This window comes from Genypterus blacodes, unplaced genomic scaffold, assembly GCF_046128005.1.
Source record: "Genypterus blacodes isolate CSIRO-AG114 ecotype Tasmania unplaced genomic scaffold, CSIRO-AGI_Gbla_v1 ptg000011l_1, whole genome shotgun sequence".
NCBI classification, from domain to species: Eukaryota; Metazoa; Chordata; class Actinopteri; order Ophidiiformes; family Ophidiidae; genus Genypterus; species Genypterus blacodes.
Genome location: NW_027466825.1, coordinates 1,764,983 through 1,789,115, shown reverse-complemented (window position 1 = coordinate 1,789,115; position 24,133 = coordinate 1,764,983). Strand labels below are relative to the sequence as shown.

Sequence of the window (24,133 nt, the reverse complement as noted above, 5' to 3'; positions counted from 1 at the left end):
GCGCGAGGACATATCTGGAAAACAATCTATAACCAGCAGGACGGAACCATCAGTAAATCTAATCACTTGTATGAATGAACCATGTGGTGATAATGTTAGAAACGGGAGCTGGGCAGAGACAAATGTAACCGACAGCTTCACACGTAAAGGTGGGAGGGAGGCTCTCGGTCAACCTGTGAGCAAGGCAGGGAATATTAAAAATCACAAAGAGAAAAAAGCTACAAAGAACGAAGTCAGTGTAAACAAACAGCCATGGAGGTGATGAACATGAGAATCCTGGTGAGGAGCGTCATCATCACAAACGGAGGAAGGCTGAAGAAATGAAACGTGTAATGAGTTGTTTTCTGTGGAGTTCATCATGATATAAAGGCTCAAACCCTCATCTCTGTCTCACGAGTCCAAACAACGATGCAGCACATAATATCAATACATAGATTTCAAATGTATTCTAGCTGTTGTTAAATGAAGCGGAGGAGGAGGGGTTAATTAGAGACGTATATGAAAGTGAAAGTATAGACTTCAACTCCCATTTTGAGAGGGGTTTTAGCAAAAATGATGCAGGATTATTAATCAAAATGGTTGTTGGCGTTCGTGTAGAGGGATTTCGTGGGGAACATTTCTTCATCTCACTGTGTGACAGAGAAGAGCAGCTGAACGACATAACTGTGCTGCAGCTGAAGGAGAAGGTTGTGGAGGCATTCGGAGGTATGAACACGTGTAAATGTGTATATATCTGTACTACACAGAAACACTGTTTGACTTACAGACCTGACGCGCTTAAATGGAATAATGCTCTGTATTGTGTTTTCAGATGCAATACGCACGGAAACCATCCGTTTGATCTTTACAGACAAGTTATTGGATGGAGACTCAACGGTGCTGTCTTCATATGGGATCCAGCACGGCTCCGTTCTCCACTGTGTTATTCGGATGAGAGGGGGCGGAGGGATAAGTCAAAGTCAAGAAAACCTTGCGGATTTCTTGAAGAAGGATTAGTCTATTATAATGCTTCGGTCTTTTTACACATATACGTGTATTGGCGGAATCTCACCTGTTGACTTCTACTGTATTCGCCAGAGTTTTAGGGTGTAATTACCATCCCCACACTCCAGGCGGCGCAGGTCAGCGTAGGTGGCCTGAAATCAGTTCGTTAATTTGACCTGTTTCACTCGCGGAATCCAGCTTTTTCTGGGTTATCCTCTCCCCCCCCCTGGTGGACGGGGGGCTGGGGGGACAGAGACAGGACCACTGACAAGTCTACAGTATTCCAGCCAACGAACAAAGAACTGCTCGAAATACAGTGTTTGATCCCTCCACCAACTGCAAGATGTGCAGTTATTTGGAGGAGGCCTGTGCATTGGATATCAACAGAGACCTGAAGGGACAAATACATTTGGGTGTAGACTCTGAATACATGTTGAAGCACCCAACATACTGCTGTGACATTTACTCACCTGATGTCTTGAGAGATCTGAGAGGTTTTGATGTAAACATTCATCTGTTCACTCCTCATATTATGTCTGTGGGCCACAGCTGACAGAGTGTGTGTAGGTGTGTACTGTATATGAATGTATGATAGAGAGCCGAATCCAAACATCTGAGTGAGGAAACAAATCCACATCCATGAAAGTGATGACATAATGTGAAATGTTATGTCTGTCTTCTGTCTGACAAAGGGAGCTAAAGTCATCAAGCGGAAGATGTTTTAATTTTGCTATTTGGTTAAACTTCTTGTTCATATGTATTTGTGTGTTTTCAATGATGTCCCACATCAAAATAATCATTTTATACCAAACCTGTGCAAATGCAATTCTTTAGGCATTAAAGTTTCAGTGAATTGGTGAATATTTTCTGTGGCTATAATTTACAATTTCACCTTCAAACAATCTGTTCAACACACACCTGCAGCTACCGGGGATTCAAATAGAACAGAAATACTGAGTTCATGGAAGGGAAACTTTATTGGTTAAAGCAGCTGTTAATGGTTAACTTGAGCCCAGCACATAAACATTTGAACACAGCATCATCAAAGCATGCAACAGACAAGGTGCCGCTGTACTACAGGCAGTAAGTCTGCATCATGAGTACAGTATGTTAGTTTCTGTGCCATACAGGGATGGATGTTTGTCTGGCAGCCACTCCGTCGCTGCATGGAATGAAGTAGGAGCTTGTCTTCAGGCACTCAGGAGTGAGCTTCAGACACACAAAGCAGAACTCAACCTGACAGCGGGGGCAGATGATGTTCTTGAGGCCCGTTTCGTCGTGCTCCACTCTCTGTCCGCACGTTGGACAGGCCCGGATGGAGGGACACGCTTCCACGCCCTGCACCTGAGGAAGGGCCGTGGTCTTGCAATTCATGAGAATTTGGAGGTCAGTGTTGATGCAGCCGTCGTTGTCGCAGCGGTCAGAGCGGGGAGCCTTCCCTTTCCAACTGGCCAGACACTGCCAGCAGAACTGGAAGAGTTTCTTCTTGTCTGAAGTGCAGACTGGGCACTGCACGTTGAGGTTGGTGATGTCCTCTCTCTCCGCATAGGTTCTGCACCCAGGGCACTGTTAACATATCACAAATGTAAACATTTAACTTGTAAGACATCTGGCAGAATGATTGTGTTGGTGCTGGATTTCATGGAAGTAAATCATGTCCTTTAAACTACCCTGCATCTGTTTTGAAGGTAAAGAGAGCAGCAGGTCAGGACACTCACTGGTTTATACTCGCAGTACTCTATGGCAGCTAGACGGGCAATGGTCTTTTCAAAGTGTTGCATCTCCTCTGTGGTGAGCACAGCCAGCCTGCGCACCTCTTGATAAGACCACAGCTCATCACACTTCTGGAGGGTGCCATTTTTCAAGGCAGGGCACATAAATTTGTATTGACCCTGAAAATTGAATGAGAGGAAACAGATGATGTTAGATGCCGGACTAGGGTCAAAGACATCTGGTCCCCAGGTCACATTGCAGGTGTGAAGTACAAACCTAAGCCTCAATATGTATCAGCAACAACTCTACTGTGATGATGGATGATGGAAAGTACCTGATCCAGCAGGCTGCGACACCACCCAGTGAGAGACTCTGGGGTGACAGCGTGGCCGCAGGACATCTCTGCACGGAGAAAAATGTCTCCCTCCTCTGGGGCTGAGGAGGAGAACAACAACAACAATAACAACAACAACAACAACATCAGCACAGGTACTCAAGACTCTCCTGAGCAGTGCAGCTTATTGAACAGGGTTATTGTTCTGTTATCAAGTAAATCATCTAAGTGCATGTTATAGAAATCAGCTTTTATGTCTGATTTCTCCCAGATGAAGTTGCCATGGCGATGTGACTCTGTTTAAAAGTCAGCCCTGTGAAACTCAAATTTAAAATCCCCACTAAGTCCTAAACTCTACTTCGTATCGTCGAAGGACACCGCTGTAACATTTGATGTAACAAAGTGATGTACATCCATGAAAGACAATAGTCAGGGGGCCAAAACTGAAAAGCTTTGTGGGACACTTTTTGGTACAAGCATACAACCTATCCAGTATTAATATTTAACCCCTTAACATATGCTATAGCCAGGTTGTCAGCTTGGAAAATGTTTTTTTTTGTCCATTTTAGCACTATATTCTTAAAAGTGGTAAAATCGGATTTTTTACCAAAGTGCTTCCTCTTTCTTCCATGTTACCTCCTGTAATTTTGGGCAAATGTGCAATATAATCCACGTTATGTGCGAGTATGATCTTTAAAAAATGATAATCAATAAATACCACAAGAGTATCACAACACAAGGTGCACTGTTATGTCAGCACAGCTGTGATTTGGCATAAGGCAGCAGATCCAGTGAAGAAGATGATCACAGTAGGTGTCAACCCTATTTATTCAGCCACACAACTAACTAAACAATCAAAGAACCAAGATCTTGCCTGGATTATATGCAGACTACAATTGGTGTGTTCGGAAAGAACACAGCTGAAAACATCATGAAGGGAAAGGGATGGAACCGTGTAGCCCGTGCACACAAACTTGCCTTTAAAGCACTTTGGAGAATTGTGGCCAACCTGTCTGCAATGGGTGGATGACAATGATAGCACAATAGACAAAAGTTGCTTTGAGTTGGCAGATGCACTCTCAGGACACATATGATGTGGAGAAATTGAGGCAGCTGCAGCATGCTGTGAAGATCTTGTTTGAAAGTTGGAGAGGTTCAGGATCTCCTTGCTTTGACAAGGCTAATGAAGACAAACCGACATTTACCTTCTGGTGACAATACATGGACCTTGTGTCTCTTCTCCTGGCATTCACAAGGGCACTGAGATGTGGTGACTGGAAGCTTTACATGTCGGCCTTCAAGAGCATGATTCCCTGGTTTGCTGCATATGATCACACCCACTGCACAAGATGGGGTGCTGTATTCACAGCAGACATGGAACATCTGGCACAGACAGCACCGCAGGTCTACCAGGGCTTCCTAGATGGTGGCCAAACACAGCTTCAACGAGGTGCCTTTTGATCTTTGCCTTCAGCACATCAACAAAACCGGAAAGGTTGCTGGAGGATTGGTAGGCATCACTCAAAATGAGACTGCTGAAAAAGTGGCATCGTCAGCTGGGATTGATGTTTCCCACCTACGGGCTGCCCACGAAGAAGCAGATACCCACATATTGCTACATGCTGTTGATGCCACAACGTAAAGGGTATGAGAGCCTCATCATTCAGTGCAGAGACACAGATGTACTGTTGTTGCTTCTTGTGTTTGCACACCTGCTGAGCCCAGAAATTTGGATGAAAGCAGGAACTGCCAAGAAACCACACTACATTAAAGTGCACGATATTACAATGTCAAATGAGATTCTGAAGGGTCTGTTGGCATTTCATGCCATCACTGTATGTGACACTACCAGTCAGTTCACTGGAATAGGAAATAGGACGGCGTGGAAAGTGTTCCAGCAGTGCCCTCATCTTCTCCACAACTTTGGTGAGGATGAAGTACCAATCCCAGCTATTCTATCCTCAGCAGAACAGTTTGTCTGCAAAACTTTATGATCCAAAAACGACCAGCACTTCAATGCATCAAGTTCCCTGTGCCCTGTTTAGGAGAGTGAAAGCCAATGTGGACACTTTCCCACCAACTCAGGATGCCTTGTCTCTGCACCTCATGCGGTCTGATTATCAAACAAAGGTTTGGAAACGGTCACTAGTGACCCATCCACAGTTGCCCTCACCGACCAGTTGTGGTTGGCTCATGAAGGATGGAACGCTTGTCCCCCAAGCTTTTAACCAAGAACCTGTACAGGCCGGATGCTTGGAGCTGTGGATGCAAGGAAAGTGGAAGTCAGTGCAGTACCAGGCTGTGTCGATGTGGAAAAAGTGGAATATTTTGCAGTGGGGCATGTGGGTGTGCCTGTGCAGCTTGGTGCAAGAATACTCCGGTACTCACATCATTATTATTGAGTGTTGCCACATTATATGCAACTGTATTGTTTCAGATTATTTGGCATGATATTGTTTTTCCTGTTTTGTAGATCAGATTTATATTGTGCCCTTTGGAGTATAATGCATGTTTTGTATTGCTAAGGTATGCAGTATCAGAACAGTAAACTCTTCTTTCGTGTCCCTGACCAGGACTCAGACATGGTCCTGTTGGCTGCCTACCTGAGTGCCACTGCTTGGATGGGGAAAAAAATACCTTGCCATATAACTATTACATAGTTTTTAGTACTAACTAGTTACTAACCCCTAACCCTAAACAAGTGAGAGAGCAGTTATATTAGGATGGAATTAATAACTATAGCGATATGTCAATTAAATATATTTTGTGTTATAGCCTGGTACATTAATGAAGTCAAATAGCATAGACCACCATCTAGAGTTCTACATTTTCGCCTGGACATTTAAGTATTATAACTTGTACAGCATTGCACTATCTCTCCCTACAAGCTTTAAACTTTTCTCCTAAACCGTAAAACAAACAAACACATCAGCAGACATCCCATAAGTGTTGGCTTTCATTTGATACCAATTTTGGTCCTTGTGGTTGTGGAGATATTCAACATTGATTGGTGGCATGTCGTGTTGAGCAGGAAACCTAAAAATTGGCCTGAAATTTCTTGTAAAAGTCACAACAACAAAAAAAATTCAGCTTGACAACCACCCTAATATCTTACCTATGGGTGTCTTCTAACTTGTAAAAAATCGGTTGACAGCTTGTACCAAAACATGTCCGCACAAGTCTTAACGGAAGTCCTTTTCAGGATTGGCCACCTGACTACAACACTGTGTGTGAGTGTGTGCAGCACTTACATGGATCCAAATCATCCGTTCTGTTGAATTTCAGCGTGGTGTCTTCGGGGTCGTATCTTTTCTCATTCTGATTTTGCGTTGACATCTTGTTTCAGATCAGCTCCTCCGTGTCGACACGCCGTCGCTCTCTCTCCGGATGCAATAAGCTACATCAGAAGAGGCGGAGTTTGAGCTGGGATCAGTGACGCCAGAAGGGATCCAGCTACATTGCTTTCACTTTCTCTCTCTCCCCTGACACTCTACGGCTGCTCTTCACTGACAAAATGCTGGACGGAGACTCCACCCTGCTGTCCTCATATGGGATTCAACAAAAGTCTGTCATCCACATGGTGTTGAGGGTCCCTGGAGGGCTAGAACTTTGACCACAGACGTCCACACCCCACAGCCCCCTCCTCCTTTTCCTCCCCCACCTGCTGCTGCTGCTTGATTCACCGTTGCCACTCCTTAATAACACTACCAGGGGACATTAGAATGGTTTTTGACTTCGGTCAAGTCGGACGTCATTTGAAACAGCTTGGTCAAATCAGCCGCACAAAAGTATCTAAGTATATAAGTAATTTTTCTTCATACAAAAAGTGAGATTTAAACTGTGGAATTCTTCAAAATGCTACAGTAAAGGTGTTTGTGTATGTGTTTGTGTCAGAGTTGCCCTGAACACAGCCATGTCAGTCATTGCCAGAAACTATGGGTAAATATTATTTTATTAACCCTCAAATATCAGACACTAAGCTATTTCTATGTACAAGCGTGTGTTACCAGCTTATTTTGAAAAACGGACGTAGTACACGTGCACTCTACACATATACATGAGTCTGACTTGACAACCGAGTTTCAAACGACGGCTGACTTGACCGCTGTCCTTTTAACAAGTGGTGCATTCAAGTGCTCCCGGAAGTAACATAATGTATCCTCAGACAACTTTATTTTGGTGAAAGTCTGTTTGTTTTTATTTTTACGTCAGCTGTTCAACTTAGAAAAATAACAGGCATTATTTGTTGTCGTTGAAACAGCACCGCCATAGCCACATTTTAATTCACCTCATCTCACAAGATTTGGAGTTGGTATCATTTCGACAGCATTCAATGTGTGGCGAAAATGAAACAAAAAGTATTTGATGTTTGTGAGACACACAATTGTCCGTGTCTGCAACTGCAACTCCACCAATAGACTAGAAACCCTGTTTTCTCAGGAGCCAAGGCACATTTCTCAGCATTTGGAGCCTCCAGTTCGAGGTAAACTGATGTTTGACCACCTGTTCTACCTTTGCGTTCGATTTATAATCCAAGAGCATTAATATCTTCTATATCATTCGCAGTTATCAAAGAAAGGACAACGCATTTTAATAAACAGGACAACATGAATTATCTCCCTAAGTATTTTCAATGCCGTCCAGGTGAGCCGAGCCTGTTTCATTCAGGCTGATCTGTATGATAATAATGATAATAATATCATTTAGGCAGTTTTTAAGGTTCTGGCTTTTTTTTACAGGCCAAAAATACAACCAGGGATCGACGGATTACTTGAACAGTGTGCTGCAGGTCCTCTACATGACTGACGACTTCAGAGAGGCTGTGGACAGGTGCCAGATTGATTATTTGGCTATTTTTAATTTTCAGTTCAAATGAACGACGTGTGACTCTTGTGTGGTGTGTTTGCTTTCTACAGGCACGCAAAAGAAAATCCAGACACCGAGTGTGTTGATCGGCAACTTAAGACCCTGTTTGACGATTTAAAGCAACACGACGCTTACACTTATTTGATTACCAAGAAGCTTGGAATTCAAAAAGGTAAGAGTTTATAGTTACAATATCGACCTCTTTTTAGGCTTCTAGTAGTCATTAGGTCCATCACCTAAGGTTCAGAAAAAACTAATTACAGAAAAAAAACTATTATTATTGTTATTGCCGTAGTAATAAGTGGCCATACAGAAAAATACAAATGCGCAGTGGTTCTCACAGGAGCAACAGTGCCACCTGGTGGTAAATCTCAAAACTACAGCTACAAATAAAATCCATCGATAGAAAGTAGTCACTAATTATTTACAAATAGAATTGGGTTTCTACAATATATATATATATTATGTTTATGTTAAGATGAACTATTATTTTCTTTAATAAACATTATACTCTTTTCATCCACAGTGTTTGAGCAGTGTGACGCTGCAGAATACTACGAGAAGATTTTAAGTCTGACCAGTGCTGAAGCATCACAGGTACACACTACTAATCACAAATAATATCATCTAACTGCACAGAATAAAAGATGTAGGTTAAATGACAAATGACCCTCTATGTGTTTTTGTACCTGAAGCTATTCCATGGACAGTTAACACACAGGTTCATATGTGTGTGTGGAGCAGAGACGAATACCCATGATGCTTTTTGGAGTCTTCCCCTTGCGCTGACAGACTCCACCAGTTACGACTATAATGTGGTGAGGACAAATGTCTGCCATGGCTGAGACATGTGTGACATTTGGAGGTAATTTAGGAGTAAAGTGACACTCGTGCTTTTTCAGGTGCAGGGCATCAAGGAGTTTTTCAGAGATACAGAGGTCAAAGGAGAGAACCAGCTGTACTGTGACACGTGTGATGCCAAAGCAGATGCCACTGTCGTGAGTTATGAAGGAACTAACATTTACTATACTTCTGTGTCATGATCATATTAAGACTTCACGATTTAATAGGTATAGAGTTTATGATATGGTATTACTGTATTGGATCACAGTTAAAAACAAGATTTCACCTCCTTATAGATTTCTGTGCCCCCATGTTGTCGCATAAATGGAGTCTAGACAGTTTTTTCTCCTGCATCTTCATTTGTCTTCTCTTATTTAATCAGAAATGTGAGATGAAGCATCATCCGGAGGTTTTGATGCTGCTGCTGAAGAGGTTTGAGCTTGACTACCAGTACATGAGATATGTCAAAATCAACTGCTGTGTGGACGTTCCTCGCATCCTGCAGATACCAAAGGTATAATGAGTGCACCGTCCGCACATTCCTCTTGATATCTGTCACTTTTTCTATATATTTACTACATATAGATTTATTTATTTATTTTTGTAATACATTATTTCCTCCTGCTACATAAGAATCAGGCGTATGAACTGTATGCGATAGTGGACCATTGTGGAGACCTGAGAAGTGGACATTACACTGCTACAATCCAATCCCAGGAGGATAAGACCTGGTATAAGTTTAATGATGCTGATGTCAGGCCGGTAAGATTGATCACCTCCACTCCCGTGCTGCTGTAGAACTCTTCAACTCTTCTGTTCAACAATACCATTATTATGACACAGCAGTTATGGTACAGTGCACAATGTTAAAACGGCTTTCTTTATCCAAATACAGAATTTCCAGCTGTTCCAGGAGAAGATGACTGAGAAGTGAGTTTTTCATCTTTCTTCCCTGTTGCAGTTTGCTGAATTTGAAAAGTCACCTCCTTTTCTTGTATCTTCCATTAGATCCACCAGTGCTTATCTTCTGTTTTACAAGAAGGGTGAGTTGAATTGTACTCTTTCTTTCTCAAGGCGTTGCAGTTTTCAAATAACTTACATACGTACATCTTTTGGCCTCAATTTGTTTTATTCCTGCTTCAAACCTACAATACAGAAAGACATCATCCAAGAACCTTCCCTGGTAGTCTCCGCCCAGGATACGAGGCACAAATATGAGGAGAAAGAGGAGAGTAAGGAGATAACAGAAGTGGAGATTGAGGTGGTGGACGAAGAGGCAGGTGTGGATGCATAATAACAGATCCTACAGGGAGAAAAAGTGGAAGGATAGGAGATGACGAGGAAGGCAGAGGGAGAGGAAGACTTGATGCTGGACACAAAACACAGAATGAGGAGGGTGTTACATGTACAACACACGGGCTTCAAGATATTCATTTGGAGACACGGGGAGAGGATGAAGCGGGGGATGATGAGGGGAGACTAATGAAGAAGCTGAAAGAAGATGAGGAACAAAAAGGAGGAGACAAGGAAGATGATGATCTCAGCACAGAAGTGTCGGAAATCCCAGTCGTGCAGGGAGAGGAGGATGGAAAAGAAGACAAGAAGCAAAAGAGAGGTCATAATGAAGATGTTCAAAGGACAGGAACACGGAACATCCCAGGCGTGCCGTCTGAGAGTGAATACAGACGGACAGAGGATCAGGGAGTAGACTGTGGAAACAGGTGAGGCCATGTGTTGAATATAAAATTGTGGAGGATATTCAAAATCCAAAATGTAGATCTGACAAGCCCTGCGCAGAATATATTTACCCTATCAAAGATGTAGAACCTGCAAGATCTCCTGATGTTAGACAGAGAGAAAAAGAGAGAAAATATGAGAGAAGCAAACAGGTTAGACATGGTGATTATGATAAACCTGTTAGTGTGGACAAACAGGGCGACCAGGAGAGGACGATGGTGGACACTAAGGCAGTAAAGACAGCCGATGTCCATGAACAAAAGACGGAGACACAGCATGACCTCTACAAGAGAACAGAGCACCGGGAAAATCAACAAAATTAAGGTGTTAGACAGACAAAAGAGGAGAGGATGACAGAGCACGGCAAGGGAGGCAAGATGGGAATGAAAGGAGATAACAAACACACTGAAAACAGAGGAATGAGGAAGGATCCGGCTGTGACAGGACAACCGGGAATGGAAGGAAGGAGAGGAGGGAGAGAGAGCCAGGGATCAGAGAGGGGTGGAAGTATGAAGCCATGCGACGGAGGCCAAATGCTGGAGGATGATCAGCAAGATGCCAAGTCTAGAAGCGAGAGTGTGAAGGGAGGCCAGAAGAAGTCTGATACAAAGCACAAACCAGGAAAACTACTCGTGAAGATAACTGAGCAAGAAGATAAAATGACCCCCACTGGTATACAACGCACACATAAGGAAAGTGTGAGAGAAATATCAGTGAAAGCCCCACCAAGCAACAAGACTGAGAGCAAAGTTGAGACTAAACACAACCTGGAACACAAACAGATGATGTGAGGAAATTAAAACTACATGATGATCCTTTGCTTGAGCGTGTAGGGAAACGCAGCTTGAAAAGAGCCCATGAAGGCAGAGAAGCAAGTGAGAGTGCTGTAGAAAAGAGAGCGGTTGTTGAGGATCATGCAAGAATCAGGTCTTGTTTACCTTTTAGGAGGCTATTTCAGGGCAGGAAAGGGATGAAAAAACAGAAAACAAAGAGAGAGCTTGGCAGCAGCGTGTTGGGGCAAACTTCAGAGTCAGAATAAGAGGCGAGAACTCAGATCAACCCAACCTGACAAAGCACGTCCTCATGTTTCTGTTGTTTTTTGTGACATCATCTGCTGATTTCCTAAGGTCTGAAAATGTAAACAACCAAGAGAAACGTCTTTCTTTCTGCTTCTTCCTATAAATCCTGTTTACTTCGTCAAGTCAAACAATCAGAAATCTTCTCTTTTCTGTCTCTGGTTGCATTTTTGTCGTTGTTGACAGTTGTTGATTGTGTGTGTTGTGTTATTGATATAGTTAGATTCCCCTGTGAAGAAAGGGAACGATATACGTGGAAAGAATCATTTGTGCAATACATTATTAGGTTCTATTAACAATCATTCAACTGACAATCTGTGTTTATTTTGTTTTGCAGCACTGATTTATTAGAAATTATGCCTAAATATTACTCATTAAATAAAGCTTGAATCTCAAAATAATGCTTTAATTTGTTTCTATTGAGTGCATTTGGTTTTTAGTTGTTTTGCTCTGAATAAAAAGTCCGGTTGGATTAACACATTTCTGCCATACATCATGTGTATAAACCACCTGAAACAATAGAAAATAACAAATACAACTTTTTTCAGTTATCCCTTATGTTGTGATATGACTGATCCTTCTGATTCTGATCATTCTGAGATATGGATTACTTTTAAAGGTGATTTGTGACTTTCCCTAAATCATCATCAGTTAGTTCACATTTAGGTTTAGTTTAAAGTTTCAATGTCGTGGTGAATATTTTCTGTGGCTAGAATTTACAATTTCACCTTCAAACTATCTGTTCAACACACACCTGCAGGTATGGAAGGACATTTTGTAGGAAACTTGTGTAAGAATAGAATAGTGTTGAGTAGATGAGTCCATACTGCAACTTTCATTATTGTTGCGTAATGCTTTATTGATGAAAGCAGAAGTCTTTCATGCATTTCTGTGGCCTCGCCCCTTTTCAGTCGCGCAGTAAACAAAACGCTCTGACTGCACAGCGTGATAGCAGCTTAGTAGAACGTCGCAGTCAACCACAGCTGAAATGGGTCAAATCTACCAGGTGATTGTCAACGGTTTCAGGGGGAAGAAGATGATCATCGCCCTGTGCACGCGCTTAAATTGAATAATGCTCTGTATTGTGTTTTCAGATGGAACACGCACGGATAACATCCGTTTGTTCTTCACACGCCAGCTGCAAGATGGACACTCTCCATGCGCGACTCAGCACGGCTCCTTTCTCGCCTGGTCACGTCGGCTTACTGGGGGCGGAGAAGTACGTCGAAGTCGTGAAAACCTTGCGGATTTCTTCAAGAAGGATTAGTCTATTATAATGCTTCGGTCTTTTTACACATATACGTGTGTTTGCTGAATCTCGACTGTGTACTTCTACTGTATCTGCGTCAGAGTTTTAGGGTGTAATACCATCCCCCACTCCAGGCGGCGCAGGCCAGTGTAGGAGGCCTGAAATCAGCTCGTTAATCTGACCTGTCTCACTCCAGGAATCCAGCTAAATCTGTGTTATTCCGGTATAACGCGCAGTCATTCTTTTAAAATGACCTGTTGTGGAAAATTGCTGGAATCAGGCAACATTGCAATGCATCACTAATAACTAAAGCACTAATAACAGATTGGTTGGAGACAGACAGAGCAACAGACGACAGGACCACGGGACAAGTCTACAGTATTCCAGCCAATGAACAAAAAACTGCTCGAAATACAGTGTTTGATCCCTCCACCAACTGCAGGATGTGCAGTTATTTGGAGAAGGCCTGTGCATTGGATATCAACAGAGACCTGAAGGGACAAATACATGTGTGTGTAGCCCTGAATACATGTTGAAGCACCCAACATACTGCTGTGACATTTACTCACCTGATGTCTCTATATTAGAGTTATTATGTTTTAGAGTGTGTGTAGGTGTGTACTGTATATGAATGTATGATAGAGAGCCGATACCAAACATCTGAGTGAGGAAACAAATCCACATCCATGAAAGTGATGACATAATGTGAAATGTTATGTCTGTCTTCTGTCTGACAAAGGGAGCTGAAGTCATCAAGTGGAAGATGTTTTCCTTTTACTATTTTGTTAAACTTCTTGTTCATATGTATTTGTGTGTTTTCAATGACGTCCCACATCAAAATAATCATTTCATACCAAACTTGTGCAAATGCAATTCTTTGCGCATTAAAGTTTCAATGTCTTGGTGAATATTTTCTGTGGCTGTAATTTACAATTTCACCTTCAAACAATCTGTTCAACACACACCTGCAGCTACCGGGGATTCAAATAGAACAGAAATACTGAGTTCATGGAAGGGAAACTTTATTGATGAAGCCTGAACACTTTACTCAGTCAAAGGAGCACTTGCATGATCTGAACACTAGAGGGAGCCAGAGCCACGTGGACATATTTGGAATGTTTAGAAAACAATTTGTAGCCAGCAGGACCGAACTATCAGTAAATACAATCACTTGGGACGTAACATGTGGTGATAATGTTAAAAATGGGAAATGGGAGAAAAGGGAAATGGGAGCTGGACAGCGGGAAATGTAACCTACAGCTTTTTAGGAGATGATGTCACGCTTAAAGGTAGCAGGGAGGCACTATAGGTCAACCTCTGAGCAAGGCAGGATATATTACAAATCACAGAGGAAAAAGCTTACCTATATATTTAAAAAGTATTCTAGCTGTAGAACAGGAATACGCGAAGAGGAGGAGGAGGAGGATGGGTGGTTAATCTGAGACGTAAGTGAAAGTAGACTTCAACTGCCATTTTGAGAGAGTGAATCTGGTCAAAACTGCATCAGTCATGTAAAGCTTGTGAATATCTGGAAACAGAATTAATGTCATATCCTTTCTCTATCTTTTGCACATATACGTGCGTTATTACAGCGGTAACATGCAGCAAGTAGCCTATTGAAAAACCTCTCTGTGTCCTGCTGACACTTCCAAGAGGACAGAGACACTGGGTGTGGACAGAGACACAGCAACAGACTCTGAATACATGTTGAAGCACCCAACATACTGCTGTGACATTTACTCACCTGACTATTCACCTGATGTCTTGAGAGATTTGAGAGGTTTTGATGTAAACATTCATCCGTTCACTCCTCATATTGTGTCTGTGTGTGCGCAAAAGCTGACAGAGTGTGTGTAGGTGTGTACTGTATATGAATGTATGATAGAGAGCCAATACCAAACATCTGAGTGAGGAAACAAATCCACATCCATGGAAGTGATGACATAATGTGAAATGTTATGTCTGTCTTCTGTCTGACAAAGGGAGCTGAAGTCATCAAGTGGAAGATGTTTTCATTTTGCTATTTGGTTAAACTTCTTGTTCTTATGTATTTGTGTTTTCAATGATGTCCCACATCAAAATAATCATTTTATACCAAACCTGTGCAAATGCAATTATTTAGGCATTAAAGTTTCAGTGAATTGGTGAATATTTTCTGTGGCTATAATTTACAATTTCACCTTCAAACAATCTGTTCAACACACACCTGCAGCTACCGGGGATTCAAATAGAACAGAAATACTGAGTTCATGGAAGGGAAACTTTATTGGTTAAAGCAGCTGTTAATGGTTAACTTGAGCCCAGCACATAAACATTTGAACACAGCATCATCAAAGCATGCAACAGACAAGGTGCCGCTGTAATACAGGCAGTAAGTCTGCATGATGAGTACAGTATGTTAGTTTCTGTGCCATACAGGGATGGATGTTTGTCTGGCAGCCACTCCGTCGCTGCATGGAATGAAGTAGGAGCTTGTCTTCAGGCACTCAGGAGTGAGCTTCAGACACACAAAGCAGAACTCAACCTGACAGCGGGGGCAGATGATGTTCTTGCAGCCCGTTTCGTCGTGCTCCACTCTCTGTCCACACGTTGGACAGGCCCGGATGGAGGGACACGCTTCCACACCCTTCACCTGAGGAAGGGCCGTGGTCTTGCAATTCGTGAGAATTTGGAGGTCAGTGTTGATGCAGCCGTCGTTGTCGCAGCGGTCAGAGCGGGGAGCCTTCCCTTTCCAACTGGCCAGACACTGCCAGCAGAACTGGAAGAGTTTCTTCTTGTCTGAAGTGCAGACTGGGCACTGCACGCTGAGGTTGGTGATGTCCTCTCTCTCCACATAGGTTCTGCACCCAGGGCACTGTTAACATATCACAAATGTAAACATGTCACTTGTAAGACATCTGGCAGAATGATTGTGTTGGTGTTGGATTTCATGCGAGTAAATCATGTCCTTTCAGCTACTCTGCATCTGTCTTGAAGGTAAAGAGGGCAGCAGGTCAGGACACTCACTGGTTTATACTCGCAGTACTCTATGGCAGCTAGACGGGCAATGGTCTCTTCAAAGTGTTGCATCTCCTCTGTGGTGAGCACAGCCAGCCTGCGCACCTCTTGATAAGACCACAGCTCATCACACTTCTGGAGGGTGCCATTTTTCAAGGCAGGGCACTTAAATTTGTATTGACCCTGAAAATTGAATGAGAGGAAACAGATGATGTTAGATGCTGGACTAGGGTCAAAGACATCTGGTCCCCAGGTCACATTGCAGGTGTGAAGTACAAACCTAAGCCTCAATATGTATCAGCAACAACTCTACTGTGATGATGGATGATGGAAAGTACCTGATCCAGCAGGCTGCGACACCACCCAGTGAGAGACTCTGGGGTGACAGCGTGGCCGCAGGACATCTCTGCACGGAGACCCATGTCTCCCTCTTCTGGGGCTGAGGAGGAGGACAACAACAACAACAACATCAGCGCAGGTACTCAAGACTCTCCTGAGCAGTGCAGCTTATTGAACGGGCTTATTGTTCTGTTATCAAGCAAATCATCTAAGTGAATGTTGTAGAAATCAGCTCTTATGTCTGATTTCCCTCAGATGAAGTTGCCATGGTGATGTGACTCACAAATCTGAGAAACTCAGATTTAAAATCCCCACTAACTCCTAAACTCTGCTTCGTATCGTCGTAGGACACCGCTGTAACATTTGATGTAACAAAGTGATGAAAGAGAACACTGTGTGTGAGTGTATTCGGCACTTACGCATTGGATCCAAATCATCCGGTCTGTTGACAAATTTCAGCGTGGTGTCTTTGGGGTCGTATCTTTTTTCATCCTGATTTTGCGTTGACATCTTGTTTCAGATCAGCTCCTCCGTGTCGACACACCGTCTTTCTCTCTCCTTCTGGAATAAGCAGCATCAGCAGAGGCGGAGTGTGTGCTGGGATCACTGACGCCAGAATGGATCCAGCTCGGTTTCACTTTCTCTCTCTCCCCTATTACAAGAAATCACATGACAACAGGGTTACGTTTCCAATCTAAAACACTGGACTTCATTCCAATTCATGGAAAAATCCCCTCAACAAGAATGTGGCAGAACAGGTGACAGTAAAACAGAACCATATCAGGTCTAAAAACATTTAGATCAGATGAGCGTGCGGAAGAGCTGATTAAGTCACATGCCACACCTACCGGGAACAACAGGTGATTTCCAGTTAAAGACGTCTTTGACAATAACAACAACTGTGGGAGGTGAGGAAGAACTAGATGGTTGATAATTCATACCATTATTGTGACATCGTCTTTGTAACTTCAGATGACATTGTTGTTGTGTAGATGCATCATTACTGTCATGTTGTGTCACTTTGTTTGTTTGTGAGACCACTTTCACAGTCCTGATGCTGTGTACCTATGCTGAAGGTGCAACGATGTGCCACAACAACCACACACACAAATGTACTGGGCTCAAAGTTCACTCACATATCTTTTACAATGCCTGTTTACACTCTTTGTACTCCGTTCCCTCACAGTCCGAAGGTCCACTCACTCATTATTAATCTCTACCCCAAATTTGGAATAACAATCATGCTTGTGCTTTGCATCCGCTCACACTTGTTGTTATGAGGATGATTAATTCTTAAAGTTTGTGTTTCAGAGAGTATTTATTTGTTCATATCAGCAGAGTGTAACACATGCAGTTCTCCCAGGGTTCATGAACTCATCATTGAAAACACTGCACACGCATACACGTGCAATAAATACACACACGTAAATTGTAGGAGCCATACACAACTATACAAAATACAGATATTTCAGTTTAGGACATTTTGTGTAAGATAAGACAAACATACTGTAAGTTAACTATCATTATTGTTGAGTAATGATTTAAGGATGAAAGTGAAAGTGTTTCATGCATTTCTGTGGCCTCGCCCCGTTTTCATTTACACAGAAAACAACCCTCTGACTGCACAGAGCGAAAGCAGCTTAGTAGAAAGCCACAGTCGACCACAGCTGAAATGGGTAAAATCTACCAGGTGATGGTCAACGGCTTCAGGGGGGAGAAGATGACCATCGACCTGTGCAACACTGAGGAACAGATGGCCAGCATGACTGTACTACAACTGAAGGAGAAGATAGTGGAGAGATTACCAGGTAACAACACTAACAACACTGTATGTAGGTCTAAAATGAAAAGTGAAGTTACAGCCATTTTACATTCATTCTCCTGTTAGACTCATAGTAAACATATTGTAATAACTTCTCAGGACGTTGAAGCTAACAATATTTTAAAGATAACCAAAACGATGAACCAACTGGATGCTTTATTAGTTTTTTCCACAACTTTTTAACTTTTTTTATTTAACTTTTTATAACAATTTTTTGCTGTCGAGCCATGAAATAAATTATCATTCATATATGGAACTAAAGCATTTTGTTTTGCTCTAACCCCCCCTGTGTGTGTGTGTGTGTGTGTGTGGGTGGGTGTGTGTGTGTGTGTGTGTGTCCATAGGGAAGGCCGACCCTGACACTCTACGGCTGCTCTTCACTGACAAAACGCTGGAAGGAGACGCCACCCTGCTGTCCTCATATGGCATTCAACACAATTCGATCATCCATATGGTGTTAAGGGTCGCTGGAGGGCTAGAACTTTGACCACAGACGTCCACACCCCAGAGCCCCCTCCTCCTTTTCCTCCTCCACCTGCTGCTGCTGCTTGATTCACCGTTGCCACTCCTTAATAACGCCACCAGGGGACATTAGAATGGAAGGCTGATTCATTGGAACATTCTCTGTGTATTCTGCCAAATAGTTCCATTTAAATTTGTGTTTTCTAATTAAATAAATCTCTTTCTCTCGTCCACGTTGTGATTTTTGGTACATATATATGTACCTGCCTGAGCCAGTGGGTAGTGCTTCCGCTTGGGAACCGGAGGGTTGCCGGTTCGAGCCCCTGCCGAGGTGCCCCTGAGCAAGGCACCGAACCCTCAAGTGCTCCCCCCTCTGCGAAGGGTGGTAATGTAAGTCGCTTTGGATAAAAGCGTCTGCCAAATGATCGTAATGTAATGTAATGTAAAAGATATAGCGAGAAATCCCCATGACAACTGATTTACATGGTGTAATCAGTCCAATTCTGATCATAATGATCCTCCCACACGTTTACAGAGCAGGACAATCCAGTTACTATTTCACCAGCATCCCAAATCAACAAAGAAGATGACATCGAAAGGCTTTCTCTTGACGTGCTAAAACATTACAGTTAATATTACCAGTATCGACGGTTTTTGACTTCGGTCAAGTCGGACGTCATTTGAAACAGCTTGGTCAAATCAGCCGCACAAAAGTATCGAATTTTTCTTCATACAAAAAGTGAGATTTAAACTGTGGAATTCTTCAAAATGCTACAGTAAAGGTGTTTGTGTATGTGTTTGTGTGTAGTCAGAGTTGCCCTGAAAACAGCCATGTCAATCATTGCCAGAAACTATGGGTAAATATTATTTTATTAACCCTCAAATATCAGACACTAAGCTATGTCTATGTACAAGCGTGTGTTACCAGCTTATTTTGAAAAACGGACGTAGTACACGTGCACTCTACACATATACATGAGTCTGACTTGACAACCGAGTTTCAAACGACGGCTGACTTGACCGCTGTCCTTTTAACAAGTGGTGCATTCAAGTGCTCCCGGAAGTAACATAATGTATCCTCAGACAACTTTATTTTGGGTGAAAGTCGGTTTGTTTTTATTTTTACGTCAGCTGTTCAAAAAAAGAGAAAAAGAACAGGCATTATTTGTTGTCGTTGAAACAGCACCGCCATAGCCACATTTTAATTCACCTCATCTCACAAGATTTGGAGTTGGTATCATTTCGACAGCATTCAATGTGTGGCAAAAATGAAACAAAAAGTGTTGATGTTTTTGAGACACACAATTGTCCGTGTCTGCAACTGTAACTCCACCAATAGACTAGAAACCCTGTTTTCCAAGGAGCCAAGGCACATTTCTCAGCATTTGGAGCCTCCAGTTCGAGGTAAACTGATGTTTGACCACCTGTTCTACCTTTGCGTTCGAATTATAATCCAAGAGCATTAATATCTTCTATATCAATCGCAGTTATCAAAGAAAGGGCAACACATTTTAATAAACAGGACAACATGAATTATCTCCCTAAGTATTTTCAATGCCGTCCAGGTGAGCCGAGCCTGTTTCATTCAGGCTGATCTGTATGATAATAATGATAATAATATCATTTAGGCAGTTTTTAAGGTTCTGGCTTTTTTTTTTACAAAAATACAACGGCTTGGTGAACCAGGGATCGACGTGTTACTTGAACAGTGTGCTGCAGGTCCTCTACATGACTGACGACTTCAGAGAGGCTGTGGACAGGTGCCAGATTGATTCTTTGGCTATTTTTAAACTTTAGTTCAAATGAACAACGTGTGACTCTTGTGTGGTGTGTTTGCTTTCTACAGGCACGCAAAAGAAAATCCAGACACCGAGTGTGTTGATCGGCAACTTAAAACCGTGTTTCATGACTTAAAGGATCACAACGCTTATACATATTTGATTACCAAGACGCTTGGAATATAAAGAGGTAAGAGTTTATAGTTACAATATCGACCTCTTTTTAGGCTTCTAGTAGTCATTAGGTCCACCACGTTAGGTTCAGAAATCCTAACCCTAACCCTAACCCTCAGAAAAACAAATTACAAATAAACTGTATTATTATTGTTATTGCCGTAGTAATAAGTGGCCATACAGTAAAGTACAAATGCGCAGTGGTTCTCACAGGAGCAACAGTGCTACCTGGTGGTAATCTTCAAACTCACAGCTACAAATACAATCCATCGATAGAAAGTAGTCACTAATTATTTATGAATAAAATTGGGTTTGTACAATATATATATATATTATGTTTATGTTAAGATGAACTATTATTTTCTTTAATAGACATTATACTCTTTTCATCCACAGTGTTTGAGCAGTGTGACGCTGCAGAATACTACGAGAAGATTTTAAGTCTGACCAGTGCTGAAGCATCACAGGTACACACTACTAATAAAATAAATAATATCATCTAACTGCACAGAATAAAAGATGTAGGTTAAATGACAAATGACCCTCTGTGTGTTTTTGTACCTGAAGCTATTCCATGGACAGTTAACACACAGGTTCAGATGTGTGTGTGGCACAGAGACGAATACCCATGATGCTTTTTGGAGTCTTCCCCTTGCACTGACACACTCCACCAGTTACGACTATAATGTGGTGAGGACAAATGTCTGCCATGGCTGAGACATGTGTGACATTTGGAGATAATTTAAGAGTAAAGTGAAACTCGTGCTTTTTCAGGTGCAGGGCATCAAGGAGTTTTTCAGAGATACAGAGGTCAAAGGAGAGAACCAGCTGTACTGTGACACGTGTGATGCCAAAGCAGATGCCACTGTCGTGAGTTATGAAGGAACTTACATTTACTATACTTCTGTGTCATGATCATATTAAGACTTCACGATTTAATAGGTATAGAGTTTATGATATGGTATTACTGTATTGGATCACAGTTAAAAACAAGATTTCACCTCCTTATAGATTTCTGTGCCCCCATGTTGTCGCATAAATGGAGTCTAGACAGTTTTTTCTCCTGCATCTTCATTTGTCTTCTCTTATTTAATCAGAAATGTGAGATGAAGCATCATCCGGAGGTTTTGATGCTGCTGCTGAAGAGGTTTGAGCTTGACTACCAGTACATGAGATATGTCAAAATCAACTGCTGTGTGGACGTTCCTCGCATCCTGCAGATACCAAAGGTATAATGAGTGCACCGTCCACACATTCCTCTTGATATCTGTCACTTTTTCAATATATATACTATATATAGATTTATTTATTTATTTTTGTAATACATTATTTCCTCCTGCTACATAAGAATCAGGCATATGAACTGTATGCGATAGTGGACCATTGTGGAGACCTGAGAAGTGGACATTACACTGCTACAATCCAATCCCAGGAGGATAAGACCTGGTATAAGTTTAATGATGCTGATGTCAGACCGGTAAGACTGATCACCTCCACTCCCGTGCTGCTGTAGAACTCTTCTGTTCAACAATACCATTATAATAATCCAGCAGTTATGGTACAGTGCACAATTTTAAAAAGGCTTTCTTTATCCAAATACAGAATTTCCAGCCGTTCCAGGAGAAGATGACTGAGAGGTGAGTTTTGTCTGTCTTCCCTGTTGCAGTTTGCTCAATTTGAACAGTGGCCTCATCTCCTTTTCTTGTTTCTTCCATTAGATCCACCAGTGCTTATCTTCTGTTTTACAAGAAGGGTGAGTTGATTCGTATTCTTTCTTTCTCAAGGCGTTGCAGTTTTCAAATAACTTACATACGTACATCTTTTGGCCTCAATTTGTTTTATTCCTGCTTCAAACCTACAATACAGAAAGACATCATCCAAGAACCTTCCCTGGTAGTCTCCGCCCAGGATACGAGGCACAAATATGAGGAGAAAGAGGAGAGTAAGGAGATAACAGAAGTGGAGATTGAGGTGGTGGACAAAGAGGCAGGTGTGGAAGGCATAATAACAGATCCTACAGGGAGAAAAAGTGGAAGGATAGGAGATGCAGAGGAAGGCAGAGGGAGAGGAAGACTTGATGTTGGACAGAAAACACAGAATGAGGAGGGTGTTACATGTACAACACACGGGCTTCAAGATGTTCGTTTGGAGACACGGGGAGGGGATGAAGCGGGGGATGATGAGGGGAGACTAATGAAGAAGCTGAAAGAAGATGAGGAACAAAAGGGAGGAGACAAGGAACATGATGATCTCAGCACAGAAGTGTCGAAAATCCCAGTCGTGCAGGGAGAGGAGGATGAAAAAGAAGACAAGAAGCAAAAGAGAGGACATGATGAAGATGTTCAAAGGACAGAAACATGGAAAATCCCAGGCGTGCCATCTGAGAGAGAATACAGACGATGGACAGAGGACCAGGGAGTAGACTGTAGACGACAGGTGACGCCATGTGTCCAATATAAAATAGTGGAGGATATTCAATATCCAAAAGAGAGAGAGAGCCAGGGATCAGAGAGCAGTGGAAGGATGCAGCCACGCGACAGAGGTCAAATGCTGGAGGATGATCAGCAAGATGCCAAATCTAGAAGCGAGAGTGTGAAGGGAGGCCAGAAGAAGTCTGATACAAAGCACAAACCAGGAAAACTAGTCATGAAGGTAAATGAGCAAGAAGATAAAATGACCCCCACTGGTATACAACGCACACATAAGGAAAGTGTGACAGAAATATCAGTGAAAGCCCCACCAAGCAACAAGACTGAGAGCAAAGTTGAGACTAAACACAACCTGGAACACAAACAGATGATGTGAGGAAATTAAAACTACATGATGATCCTTTGCTTGAGCGTGTAGGGAAACGCAGCTTGAAAAGAGCCCATGAAGGCAGAGAAGCAAGTGAGAGTGCTGTAGAAAAGAGAGCGGTTGTTGAGGATCATGCAAGAATCAGGTCTTGTTTACCTTTTAGGAGGCTATTTCAGGGCAGGAAAGGGATGAAAAAACAGAAAACAAAGAGAGAGCTTGGCAGCAGCGTGTTGGGGCAAACTTCAGAGTCAGAATAAGAGGCAAGAACTCAGATCAACCCAACCTGACAAAGCACGTCCTCATGTTTCTGTTGTTTTTTGTGACATCATCTGCTGATTTCTTAGGGTCTGAAAATGTCAATAACCAAGAGAAATGTCTTTCTTTCTGCTTCTTCCTATAAATCCTGTTTACTTAGTCAAGTCAAACAATCAGAAATCTTCTCTTTTCTGTCTCTGGTTGCATTTTTGTCGTTGTTGACAGTTGTTGATTGTGTGTGTTGTGTTATTGATATAGTTAGATTCCCCTGTGAAGAAAGGGAACGATATACGGGAAAGAATCATTTGTGCAATACATTATTAGGTTCTATTAACAATCATTCAAATGACAATTGGTGTTTATTTTGTTTTGCAGCACTGATTTATTAGAAATTATGCCTAAATATTACTCATTAAATAAAGCTTGAATCTAAAAATAATGCCTTTAATTTTTTTTTGTTTTTTTTTTGCTCTGAATAAAAAGTCCGGTTGGATTGACACATCTCTGCCATACATCATGTGTATGAACCACTTGAAACAATAAAAATAACAAATACAACTTTTTTCAGTTATCCCTTATGTTGTGATATAATTGATCCTTCTGATTCTGACCATGCTGAGATGTGGATTACTTTTAAAGGTGATTTGTGACTTTTCCTGAATCATCATCAGTTAGTTCACATTTAGGTTTAGTTTAAAGTTTCAATGT

General features: G+C 42.1%; 3 protein-coding genes and 1 long non-coding RNA gene across 12 annotated transcripts in view; 3 read left to right on the top strand and 1 right to left on the bottom strand.

Annotated features, from left to right (window-relative positions):
* Window positions 1–1,942: 1,942 nt before the first annotated feature.
* LOC143008498 (putative E3 ubiquitin-protein ligase RNF144A-A) lies at window positions 1,943–16,951 on the bottom strand. 5 transcript variants are annotated; one of them, XM_076160321.1, is made up of 5 exons: window positions 6,283–6,524; window positions 5,205–5,290; window positions 3,032–3,132; window positions 2,703–2,876; window positions 1,943–2,550 (listed from the first exon to the last, which is right to left on the bottom strand). In XM_076160321.1, exons 2-5 carry the CDS (start codon window positions 5,224–5,226, stop codon window positions 2,095–2,097), a joined length of 753 nt encoding a protein of 250 aa, XP_076016436.1. In that variant the 5' UTR covers window positions 5,227–5,290; window positions 6,283–6,524; the 3' UTR covers window positions 1,943–2,094. The 5 variants fall into 5 exon arrangements, with proteins under 5 accessions (XP_076016436.1, XP_076016417.1, XP_076016426.1 ...); XM_076160302.1 differs by lacking the exons at window positions 5,205–5,290; window positions 6,283–6,524 and adding an exon at window positions 16,558–16,951; XM_076160311.1 differs by lacking the exon at window positions 5,205–5,290.
* Window positions 7,343–24,133, top strand: part of LOC143008402 (ubiquitin carboxyl-terminal hydrolase 50-like) — a 29,464-nt gene continuing 12,673 nt past the window's right edge. Inside the window, exons 1-12 of one of the 5 annotated variants that reach the window (XM_076160198.1) lie at window positions 7,343–7,514; window positions 7,598–7,675; window positions 7,771–7,861; window positions 7,948–8,069; window positions 8,424–8,494; window positions 8,593–8,715; window positions 8,800–8,895; window positions 9,123–9,254; window positions 9,374–9,502; window positions 9,636–9,670; window positions 9,749–9,783; window positions 9,897–11,954. In XM_076160198.1, the coding sequence (XP_076016313.1) occupies window positions 7,397–7,514; window positions 7,598–7,675; window positions 7,771–7,861; window positions 7,948–8,069; window positions 8,424–8,494; window positions 8,593–8,715; window positions 8,800–8,895; window positions 9,123–9,254; window positions 9,374–9,502; window positions 9,636–9,670; window positions 9,749–9,783; window positions 9,897–9,958 (1,092 nt within the window). In that variant the 5' untranslated portion in view covers window positions 7,343–7,396 and the 3' untranslated portion in view covers window positions 9,959–11,954. Of the gene's footprint in view, window positions 7,515–7,597; window positions 7,676–7,770; window positions 7,862–7,947; window positions 8,070–8,423; window positions 8,495–8,592; window positions 8,716–8,799; window positions 8,896–9,122; window positions 9,255–9,373; window positions 9,503–9,635; window positions 9,671–9,748; window positions 9,784–9,896; window positions 11,955–19,514; window positions 19,827–21,976; window positions 22,012–22,092; window positions 23,960–24,133 lie in introns of those variants that run through there. The other 4 variants (XM_076160190.1, XM_076160149.1, XM_076160158.1 and 1 more) reach the window with 4 other exon arrangements.
* Window positions 12,484–13,710, top strand: LOC143008582 (uncharacterized). Its single transcript, XR_012964608.1, has 2 exons — window positions 12,484–12,559; window positions 12,648–13,710. It is a non-coding gene; the product is annotated as an uncharacterized LOC143008582 (long non-coding RNA).
* On the top strand, window positions 17,744–18,653 carry LOC143008556 (ubiquitin-ribosomal protein eL40 fusion protein-like). Its single transcript, XM_076160377.1, has 2 exons — window positions 17,744–17,946; window positions 18,305–18,653. The coding sequence occupies exons 1-2, from the start codon at window positions 17,811–17,813 to the stop codon at window positions 18,445–18,447; spliced, it is 279 nt and encodes a 92-aa protein (XP_076016492.1). The 5' UTR covers window positions 17,744–17,810; the 3' UTR covers window positions 18,448–18,653.